At 42.1% G+C, this 11927-nt stretch overlaps 1 protein-coding gene across 1 annotated transcript; it reads right to left on the bottom strand.

Moving 5' to 3' along the window:
* Nucleotides 1–809: 809 nt before the first annotated feature.
* On the bottom strand, nt 810–11618 carry phyhip.S (phytanoyl-CoA 2-hydroxylase interacting protein S homeolog). Its single transcript, XM_018255047.2, has 5 exons — nt 11355–11618; nt 5684–5854; nt 4368–4542; nt 3391–3508; nt 810–1465 (listed from the first exon to the last, which is right to left on the bottom strand). Exons 1-5 carry the CDS (start codon nt 11550–11552, stop codon nt 940–942), a joined length of 1188 nt encoding a protein of 395 aa, XP_018110536.2. The 5' UTR covers nt 11553–11618; the 3' UTR covers nt 810–939.
* Nucleotides 11619–11927: the final 309 nt, after the last annotated feature.

Here is an 11927-nt window from a genome sequence, read left to right as displayed (position 1 = left end):
AATATATATATATATATATATATATATATATATATATATATATATATATATATATATATATATATATATGCATATATGCACTACTTGAATATGTATTGTGCACCAGGACAAAGCTGGAGGAGTGCATCAACAAATGAATATATAGATAGAAATCAACACAGATATAGCTGATGTTGTTCAGACCCGTCTGGGTTCAACATAGGCTGATTGTTGCATATTAGCAGGGTATCTGTAGGGTTCCTTTCAAAGGTCATTTTGACTCACTCATTGGACACAAATCCTGCAGGACCAGTAGGGTTCACTGATGCTTTTGCACCAATATCACACAAACACAGAACCTTCCATACAGCAGAAACATTAACCCTTAAGGGGTTGTAGTGTTCATGCCTGTTCACTACTGGGAGTTTTCCTATAGAAAATATATTTCAACAGCTTTCCATTACTACCTGAGAATCATGGGGCTTTGGGGAGCTTTTCGAAGTAATGTCTGAGGCTTGTTGAGGGCAGATATGCTCCATTTTGAATACAATTCAGATTAAGCATAATGCCTTTAATGTAATTCTTCCCTATATTATGTACAGTAAGATGATAGTATGATGTCACAGGAAGTTCTACTCCATGACATCACAGATGCGCTTACTTTGAATTGAACTTCTATCTACTTTTGTGCATCACATTCATTTATCTGACGCACGCTAGCAGATGCTGCACTCATTGACTATAAACTGTTTATGTCTAAAGCCTTTTACTATATGATTCACAATTTCCTATTTACATGTTACATGTTTACATGTCACTGATACTGCATATTGTCATGTTATTCAACACACCCCCATTTTGACACCATTTATCTTCCCCTAGTGTCTAAACTGAACTACCCTTATTTTTGTCCTGTGTTTTCTAATCTTCTTCTTTCATACTGAGCCTCAGTACTACCACCTAGCGTCCCCCACTCATATTGCACACCTTACAGCTGGGGTCCTTTTTGGCATTTGCTGTGGAGAGGCTCATCAGTTGATGCCCACTGATCTCTGCTAGCTGCCCCAGCCCAAGTGGCACTGGGTCTGTGTATAACACTTCTAGGATGAGATCCTGTGCATGCCTGTACCCTGCCTTCTCCCCACGGGTCAAGAAAGGGTTGTCCTGTGGGTCCAGCAATGGCAGGCGCTTACTGCAGAAGACATCTCCTTGAGAACCTTGAGGTGACAAGACCAGGACAACATAGTGGTAAGCACTATACATACAGTAGAAATCTGCAAAGTACAGGTTTGTACCCTCATGGAAGAGATGCCCAGCAGGAACGGTCAGCCTCCATCTGCCATAGGGTGAGTCATTTGGAGGAAGCCCTGTGTTGAACTCTGTGTTGCAGCTAAAAAACACTCCATGGAGGGTCCCACTGATGGGCGAACCATGGCTTCCACTCTGGTCTTTTAGGGAAGGTAACATTACGCATCCCCATTTATCCCTGTCCAGAAACAGAAAATGAGTTTGTATAATAACTTGTTAGTTTCCTGCTTGTAGTAATTATTTCGATTCTTAAAGTGAGAACTGACTTTAGTAGTGGCGATTATACCTGTATTCACTTGTACAAAAGTCAATGAGGAGGATAATTTTTTGTCTTCAAAAAATGCTTTCTTAATTTAAAGCCATTTGCTGGAACTGGTACCTGCCTTCCCTTGGCTGTAATAAGCCATACGATTCTCCAGAGACAGAGCTAGCAACAGTACTATCTTCGATGCCCTGATACTAGTTAAAGTGGTTGTCCCCTTTAAATTACATTTTAGTAGGATGTATAGAGTGATAATCTGAGACAATCTACAATTGTTTTTCATTTTTTATTATTTGTGGTTTTTGAGTTATTTATCTTTTTATTCAGCTGCTCTTTCAGTATCGGCATCTGATTGCTAGGGTCCAAATTACCCTAGCAACCATGCAATGATATGAATAAGAGGCTGCAATGTGAATAGAAGAGGTCTGGACAGATATAAGCATAATCAAAAGTTGCATTAACTATAAAATTGTAGCCTTACAAATCATTTGTTTTTAGATGGGCTCAGTGACCCCCATTTGGAAACTGGAAAGAGTCAGGAGAAGAAAGGGCAAAATAATTCGAATACTATAAAAAAGATGCTTAGAATTGGCCATTCTATAATACACTAAAAGTTAACTTAAAGGTTAACCACTCCTTTAATGCCAAAACAGCGTTTGGTAAGTCTAGAACCCACCCATGAGACATGCCCATTCCCCCATGTACTCAAGGCAGACAGCTTGACTGCTATTGTATTTCAATCTATAATATACATAATGAAGGATCCCATGGTCCACATGGTGAACAACATGATGTGAAAATTGTGATCATGGAATAATTCAAACAAAACCATATAGCTAAGCATCCAAGATCAGTACAAGGTTGTCCCATGTAAACAGAGAATTAGCCTTAAAGGAAACAAAAACCCAAGAAAGCATTAGATTAAAAATGCTACTCCTTGTGTGTTAAGCTTCTGTACTAGGCCAGTGCAAGCACAGCCTTTTAGCAGTAAAGATCTGGGTCTCAGAAAATCCCCCAGTAGCTGTTGAAGAAGACATTGTTGAGCCATAAAGGGACCTGATAGTCTAAGGTCTATGCTAAGCCCATCTTGATGGCCATGCCCCATATTGTTGCTACTGCTGTCATGAGTTTCAGGGTGTCCATACAATGAGGGCAGGATGGCAGTTGTTATATGAGGGGTTAAACGCAATTATACAATGAATGCAAGAAGATACAACCTCATACAGTAAGGCAGTGATCCCCAATATGTGGCTCATGAGCTTGAGAAACATGTTGCTAACAAACACCTTGGATGTCGCTTTCACTGGCCTCAAAGCAGGTGCTTATTTTTTAATTCCTGGCTTGCAGGATAGTTTTGGATGCAAAAAAAATAAGTGCACTGCCAAACAGTCTCCAGTTCACATAAAGGCTGCAAATAGCCAATCAAAGCCATTGTTTTGCACCCATGGGAACATTTTTCATGCGCATTTTGGGACCTCTGCACTAAGGTGCATTTATGGAAAGTAAAAGAAGAATAAAAAATAAAGCCTGTTTGTTAATAGATTATTTTTACCTTTATAAGTAATCACAGTGTGTTGCCATCTCCTCAGTGCCACTAATGTGCCTCGTGCAACCAAGAGTTCTATTCTTTGATGAATCTGCACTTTTAAGCAGCCAGGGCTTATAAATAAACATATTCCCAAGAGTTTAGAAGGAACACTGCAGTCAAGGAGATGTGTTCCATTTTTACTAGTTTTATAAGAACATACTGTCCTATGTATTGAAAATAACAAGTGTGTATGCTGAAGCTTTGGGGAGACCTCACAGAGCTGCCATTGTTTATGTGCAGAGTTAAGACCCACCTGACATATTGGAAATATTCCGAGGTCTGGTTCCTGTAGAAGACTTGCAAAGGTAACATTCGTCCAGCGATGTCCTCTGCTTTTACCTGCAGTTGTCTCACTTGCTCCATGGCATAATCTGTATTGGATATGACAAGAATCAGTTGTGTCGTTCTTAATTCTGTGAGTATACTTTGTTTGGTAAGGGATAAAGGAATGTATAATTAAACTATAGTTCCTCTATAGTTACACCATGCCAAGAGCATCTCAGAGTACAATGAGCATAGTTAATATTGCGGACACTAGAGGAAGATTGACCAGTCAGCATCTCTAAATATTACAAACCCCATCCATAAATATTGTCTTTTGTAGTTCAGCAATTGGTGGCAGTGGCAGACACAACTTCCCCAACTTTTTCCCCCAAAACAGAACACTTTGCTCCAAATGTATTTAAAGGAGAAGGAAAGGTGCTCTTTACTTGGGGGTGCCAAAAGTTAGGCACCCCCAAGTGATTGTACATACTTTCCTCACAGTCCGGGCTGGTGCTCCTATCAGGAGAAAACTGCAGGAGAAAACTGCACCGGTCCATGGGTTCTTCCATCGCGCGACGCAGAGCGATCGGCTTCTGGCTTCTTCTTTATTCTCACGGGTGTGCATTCTCAGTAGCGTGAAAAGCGGACCTTTAACGAAGAAGTCTGCTATTTCGTTCTACTGCACATGCGTTTGCCCTGGGAAATTTGAAGAAAGAAAGAAGAAGGAAGCTATCTCCGTGGTGCTCACTGGAAGAACCCCGGACCGGTGCAGTTTTGTCCTGATAGGAGCACCGGCCTGGGTGTGAGGTAAGTAAATATAATCACTTGGGGGTGCCTACATTTTGGCACCCCCAATTAAATATGTGCCTTTCCTTCTCCTTTACATAGGATGAAAAATGCTATAAAAGAGCAGTTCTAGACGTGTTGATACACTTGTGCGTGTTTGTGATAAATGGTATGTCTCACCCCCAGTGCAGAAGCTGAGTGTTTCGCTCCAGCCAGACACAGTATATTCGCCATCACTGCGTTTAATTGCAGTCTGCACGGCCAGTGTGTACTCAGTGCGTGGACTCAGGAACCAGTGACCACGAACCATCATGGGTAGAGCTACAGCCTTCGCCACCAATTTGGTTGGCACATCCTTGGTATAAAAGATATTCCCCATCAGATTACAGCTCAGCCACACACATGCAGACATTAGTGGGTAGTTCTCAGAATCTGCACAGTGTGTATTGCCCTTTCGCAAGATTAAAGGATAAATCAGGTCTGGATATAATCTGAGCCTGCTTGCATCACCTCCACTAAAAAGTCTCCACTGTAACCAATGTTCTAGCAACATATTTATAAATATTGATAATGGGCTATGCGAGAGTGAGCAACAAAGCCCCAGGAAAGACCAAGAATCAAAGCATCGAATTAATACTGGAATTGATTTTGATTGACTTACCCAATGGCAATGGATCTACTAGGAGCCATCTTAGCCAGTAAAGTAGACTTCAAGATGAGCCCTGAATGGGACTTATCCTACTCAGTGTTATAATCCAAATCACAAGTCAACAGAAAGAACCATATGCAATTAGATTGTATGCATGGACTGACTAATTGCACTTATTCTGCTGCTGTGGCTAAAGAATTGTGTCTTAAATTTGGGCCTGTGCTTTTTTCCTTTAAGATGTAGGAGTGATTGGTTGTCAAGGTTTTCAATATGGAGCAATCAAGTGTTGTCCACATGAGATGCTTCAAACATTGGTAGACTAAAGGTGGCCATACAAGGTCCGAGAAAAGCTGGCAACAGAAAAAGTCAGCAGCTTATTGGGCAGTGTATGGGGCCCTGCAACTGGCTACTGTAATCAATATCTGGACAAAAATTGGCCAGAAATCTATCAAGCAGACTTAAAATTACAGTCAAATCAAGGACCACATCAATTCATGGATGCCATCCTCGACCCCACCTACTGCATTCCTGACTTTGTGGTCCACTAAAGGTCGGTGTATATGTGCAAGATTTGCTCATTTGGCAACCTCTGAAAACGAGTGAATCTCATTATTTGTGACTTTCATGAGGATCATTTATATAAAGCAGTTTGTATTTGAAGTCTGTTGCTCCAAGTGTTATGATATACAGAGAATTGCTTTCAGCACCTTACAATACACTAAAGACAGTCCATTTTTCCATGATATGAAATTTTATGGTTTGTAGACCAGGGTTCATGCTCAACAGGTAGATGACCAATAGCGATAACAAAATTGAGAATAAGAACAATTATAACCCAGCAACTCACCCTGTGTTTGAACTTGTTCTCTTTCTGTCCTCCCTTCTTGTTCAGGTCTATGAAGTAATGGGTAATGCGGTGTATGTCATATGGTGGAATATCCCAGGACACGCGGAAGGAATCGCATGTAATATCGCTGATCTCAATCCCATGGGGAGCAGAAAGTGGAGGCTCCATTTCCTGTGGCAATTGAGACAGAGCCCTTACAATTCAGGCTGTCAACATTTTTACAATGTGTAGTCGCTCCCAAGGCCACCATCATACCTCCCAAAATTTTGGAAGTAAAAAGAAGGACAAAAATTTTTTTTCCGCACGTAGCGCAGCATTTTTTGGACCACACCCCTTTCTGTGGCCACACCCCCTAATTACCATGTTCGTTTTACAAAATTTGGCAGGTTATGAAAGTTTGAAAATATTTCTCCTTATCTAAACTGTGTTTTTGTGTCTCAAAATTGTTACAAAGTATCTTATTTGCACCTGTTAGCTGTTCTGGGCTCTCTGCTAAAAGCCAATTAAGTGAGAAACTTTGTTTCTTTTTCTGGCTGTTCAGTGCAGAGAAAAGAGGGACTTTCCAGTACAAATGAGGGACTGCGGGTTGAGCTTTCAAAAGAGGGACTGTCCCTCCGAAAAAGGGACAGTTGGGAGGTATGCACCATATGTATTCCAAGTTGGTCAACACAAAGGCCACTATGTGACCATGTCAGACCTGACTGATCCAGGGGATATTTAAGTCCCTCTTTTTTGCACATGTGAATTATAGGTTGGTACAGTCACAGATGTGAAGAAATCTATGTATGGCTGCAAGTGCAGTTGTGCCGAAAGAACAGGGCACCCACATCATTGCATAGTGAACATTAGAAATTACGCCAGTGAAAATCCAAAATGAAATAGACTGCAAAAATATTTTGGTGCCTCTGTGCACAACTTATGATAAAGTGCAGATGTAGTTACTTTTAATTTTGCAGAATCAGGCATTGCTCCTTTGTGACCTCAATGACACGTAACTTCTGGCTGAAAAAACGCAGCATAGTGGGGGAAAAAACATTGCAATTGTGCTCAAAATCACACTTTTCTCACAGCACTTGTAGATGTCTATATACCCTCTAGTGTTGATATATTGTGAATGTGTGAGCTGCAGGCTGCTATAGTGACTGTACAGATACAATGTTCACTTGTGAGCTGCAGGTTTGTGCGGTCACTATACAGATGGGAAGGAATCCTGTGGTGATACATTGTGCATATGTCGATTTGTACATCCCCAATAGGGATGTAGCGAACGGCGGAAAAAATGTTCGCGAACATATTCGCGAACTTGCGTCAAAAATGCGAACGGTTCGCGAACGTCGCGAACCCCATAGACTTCAATTGGAAGGCGAATTTTAAAAGCTAGAAAAGACATTTCTGGCCAGAAAAATGATTTTAAAGTTGTTTAAAGGGTGCAACGACCTGGACAGTGGCATGCCAGAGGGGGATCAAGGGCAAAAATGTATCTGAAAAATACATTGTTGACACAGCGCTGCGTTTTGTGCTGTAAAGGGCAGAAATCACACTACGTCACTCAGGTGATCTTTCTGGACACGGAATGTGAAAAAGCTCACACAGCGAGGTGGCACTTGGTTAAAGACTGGGCAAACAATGCCTGCAAGGGCAACGTATACAGTAGTGGATACGGATATTATATATTACAATATATTATTGCTGCTGTATCACTCAGGTGATGTTTACGGACACAGAATTATTATTGTTATTTAGACAGAATGTGAAAAAGCTCACACAGCTAGGTGGCACTTGCATACCTCCCAACTGTCCCTCTTTTGACCACTCAACCCCCTGTCCCTCTTTTGTACTGGAAAGTCCCTCTTTTCTCTGAACTGAACAGCTAACTTAATTAGCTTTTGGCAAAGAGCTCAGAACAGCTAACAGGTGCAAATAAGATACTTTGTAACAATTTTGACTCTGGTTGGTGCTGGTAGTGGTGAACAACTAGGAGGAGCAGCACACCAGTCCCACTCCCCAACACAGCTAGACTAATAGCACTGGGCTCTTATAGTAGCAAAGTAAAAAAACAAAAAAGAAAATAAAAGCAGTCCTTACAAGGACTATTGGGTTACAGGCAGCAGTCAGCAGATGAGAGATCAGCAGCAGGACAGCTGCCCACAGCAGCTACATACAGAGCACTGCAGTAGAAGGTAGATTACTAGCCAGCAAAGCTACCTAACCTAAAATGTCCCTCAAATCCCTGCAGAGTTCTGTCCCTACAATACAGAGCAGTTATCAAGTAGATTACTAGCCAGCAAAGTTACTATCAACTGTTCCTCAAATCACTAACCAGCTCTCTCCCTACACTAGCTCTTCCAAGCACACACAGGCAGAATGAAAAAACGCTGCAGGGCTTCAGTTTATATATGGAAGGAGAGTGGTCCAGGGGGTGTAGGGGTGGTCCAGGAGGGAGAGCTTCCTGATTGGCTGCCATGTATCTGCTGGTCTGGGGTGAGAGGTCAAAAATAAGCGCCAGCTAAGGCGAACCCAAATTGGCGAATGTCGCGCGACGTTCGCGAACATTCGGCGGACGCGAACAGTCGATGTTCGCGCGAATTAGTTCGCAGGCGAACAGTCCGCGACATCCCTAATCCCCAAGACTATCCTCAAAACTCAATATTACACTGCACATATGTGTTCTGTAGACTGGTGCAGTCCCTACTCAAATGTCGGTAAGTGAGTGTAGGAACACAAGGCTCAATACTGTGTGACATGGAATGCTGCCATAGTCACAAGGACCTTGTGTTGCTGAGGTTGGCTTTGTGCCTGTGTGCGTATCTCTGAGTCAGGCTGGCAGTTGTACACAGGGGGTGGCAGCTCTTCCTGCGCAATTAGGATGCAGTTAGTTAGTTTGCAAGCAAATCTGCCAGTAGGACGTATAAAATATACTCCTTTGGGGAATATTAACTAGAATCTACTAAAAGTAAGGCTACATGAAACAACTGTATACTTAACTCTTAAGGGCAGATTTTTGAAAGAACAAGAAGTGCATTCTCCTTTTATGCAATCTTGACTAAAAAAGCTTTTTCCCCACAGCATGCAATTTTTCTAAGATTCTGTACACACCTGAGAAAACTATGTTAGGGACATTAAGACTAGAACTCCACAACGTGTCTGGAACTGACACGTCACTCTGCGACAAATCGCATGCGACGTGTCGGATGTTCTAAAGAAACAGGAAATGAAGGAGAAATCCCAGGTAAGAACTACATCCAACTGTCGGATGAAAACACAGCACAACGTGCCAGCTCCAGACGCGTCGTGGAGTTCTAGCCTTAATGCATGATGGATGGCAAGAAAACAGCACTTGCAAGATACATGAGAAAAACAATCCTATCAGGCCTGGACTGGCAATCTGTGAGTTCTGGCAAATGCCAGAGGGGCTGCTATAAGGTCCCATAGAAAGTCAGTATTTAGTGGGCTGGTGGAGGCTGGTTGGGCCTCTATGTAACTGAAATGCCAGGGCCTATTTTAATTCTCAGTCCGGACCTGAATCCTATCCAAGGAAAGACCCGTTATCTGGAAAACCCCGGGTCCTGAGCATTCTGGATAACAGGTGCCATACCTGTACTGAATACACATATTATTTCCCTTCAAGGTCTATGAAGCTTTTCGTTTCAGCCTTGCCTAAATTGCCACTGTCTCTCACTAAGCCTGTAAAGAAAACCACCATAAAATGATGGCAGCCTCGGTATTCCCCTATTCCCCTATACTAAGCACAAGATTTAAAATGATAGTGGACCTTTCATTTTACAAGTAACAGAGGTGTATAGCTTGTATTCTACTGAAAGTGCACCTCCCTGAACTGTGACCTACAAACCACCTGCATTGTTTACTTTACTTTACTGTAAATCACTTTCAATACTTTGGAATTAACCCTAGTTCTGAATTTTTACTTTTAGTTCAGATAACCCTCATCCCACCCTTCCTCTCCTCCACTTGTTCCCTCTACTTGGGGAATTTGCTTTCCCTTTGCTCTCCATATGTCCACCTCTCAAACTGTCCCCTGCCCCTTCTCTTTGATCACTCCTCTTTCATTGTCAATTCTTGTTTGGTGCTCTCCTCTCACTGTAACCTCTCCCATGGGTCTCTCCTTTCATTTCCCGACTCTTCAGGTGCTTCCTGCTTCCTGTCCCTTTTACGTGTGTGCGCCCATCATACTTGCCGCTGCTGTAGGATGCTTTCCTCTAGCTATCCCTTTTATCTGGATACACTGACCTCACTGTACCCTCTGTCTGGTGTATTATCACTGTTGTATCCTCCTTTGACCGTCTTCCCACTTTGGGTTCTCTCTACTTACTGGACAAAAACTGCACCTGGGCAGTAACTTGTGGCATAAAAGGCCCCAAGTTTTGCTGTTATTGTTCTACCTGCAACTTATCACTGACTGGTTGTAACAGGTTACTGACTACTTGCAAATTTGCCTAGTGTAAGTAAATGAGCCTCAGTCGTATATTCTACTTCTAGCAAGAGGCACCCTCATTATAGTTATTCTCCTCTAATTTTTCCTTTTTCTGCATACATTGTTCTATCACCTCTTTCTGGTGCTCACCCCTAATTTTTAACTTTTCCTTGTAACTCTCATTTTACCCCTTCTTTGTGGGCATAGGGTTCACTCTATTCTTCAAAGGTCCACCCTTTGCACGTGCCTCTGAATCTCTTGTATAACTTTTCCTTCCACTTGTAGACACTGCTCTCACTGTCATCTCCTCTAACTCTCTGCTCTGGGTGCTCTGACCCCACCTCTAGGTCTGTACCTCTCCCTCTTTCCATTTAGTATAAATATCAATTGCTTATCTTCTTGGCATCTCTACCTTCCTTCCTATCCTAGATTCATTCTACCTCCTCCCAAGTTTTTATTTCTTACACTAAGGGATGTGGGTGGATGTTATCTTTCCTTAGCTCAGCTTCCACGATGCCCACACATTCAATATCATTCTGGTGTACACCCTGCTTTGCAGCCCTTCTGCCTTTTCTATATAAATATCTACACAACTCTGTGATCCAAAAGTGTGGCTTTCTGTTAGACAGGGGCAAAGACCAGCATCTGCGTTCATCTGCGTTCATCAACTTCACAGTTCCTGAACTCCACCAAGCAAATACACTATATATAATTTCCATGTGGCACAGGGTCAATTCCTCTTCTATGTTAGCCAAAATGATAGATTAAACGTATAACTTTTAGCATAACTACAGCTGCTTGCATCACCTGCTGGAAGTTGTAGTTCAACATCAAGGTTGCATGTTGTAGTTCTTATAAAGGATAAAGCATTACTGACACTACTTTCCCTATGGTACAAATAACACATTGCCAGCCTCTTCCCAAAAAGAGATAAATCTGTGGGAGGCAATGGAGTTACTTTACTTTCCCAATCTCATGGGTCCTGCAATGAATGGGGTTTAGGGCATGCTCCCCTGTTTGGACGCTCATTTAAGTTGCTCTGAGCAGACCATCTCATATACATGTTCTGCAATGGACACAAGCCAGATACAACATTACACATCATCAAACAACCTGCACAGCATCTGCACAATTGTTCCCTAATCAGTGCAAAAGTGACTAACTGTTCTTACTCTGAGAAAAGAGACAGAAAGAGACAAGCATGTACTTAATTACAAAGCACTCTGAAGTAAGACATACCTTTGAGATATCTGGGTGCCTTACAGAGGAACGAGAAGGAGATGCAAGAAAGAATAGAGAGCGAGAGAGGAAAAACGCATGAGTAGGTGGGAAACAGCAAAGCATCGAGAGAGAGAGGTGAGAGAGACAGGGGGAGGAGAGATCCGAATTAAAAAGAGATAAATAAAGGGAAAGAGCAACACATAGGGGCAAAAACATTAATAAGTAAACATGGGGAAGAAAAGAGTGACCCGTTTTCCATTCCCAGTCCCATAGAAATCCATAAACTGCTCCCCTAAAAAGCTGAGATAAAAACTCTCCCTGATTTGGAATTACACATTTATGGTCCTCTGACAATGAAAGGGTTAAACATGCATGATGTCACTTGTGCATCACTCTCTAGGAGGGGGTGCTGTTAGAGTGCCACCATCATTTAACTTAATTGGTCACTCAGTGCCATGTACCAATTACTAAGGAAGAATATATAATAAAGTGATGCAATTGCTGTTAAGTCTCTTCGACTGATACAGGGCGACAATGATATGTGGAGCAGCACCAGGGATAAAGGCATGACAAATACAGACACAAATACAA

This window comes from Xenopus laevis, chromosome 3S (genome assembly GCF_017654675.1).
Source record: "Xenopus laevis strain J_2021 chromosome 3S, Xenopus_laevis_v10.1, whole genome shotgun sequence".
Classification (NCBI taxonomy): domain Eukaryota; kingdom Metazoa; phylum Chordata; class Amphibia; order Anura; family Pipidae; genus Xenopus; species Xenopus laevis.
This window is presented reverse-complemented; position numbering and strand designations above follow the sequence as displayed.

Bases quoted from the DNA above. Each gene is read 5' to 3' on its own strand.
- phyhip.S (XM_018255047.2), bottom strand. From the start codon at position 11,552: ATGTTTTTGCCCCTATGTGTTGCTCTTTCCCTTTATTTATCTCTTTTT. The intron at 4,543-5,683 runs GTGAGTTGCTGG...TTTTATACCAAG, and splicing joins AGAACAAGTTCAAACACAGG to GATGTGCCAACCAAATTGGT. The intron at 3,509-4,367 runs GTGAGACATACC...TATCCAATACAG, and splicing joins ACTCAGCTTCTGCACTGGGG to ATTATGCCATGGAGCAAGTG.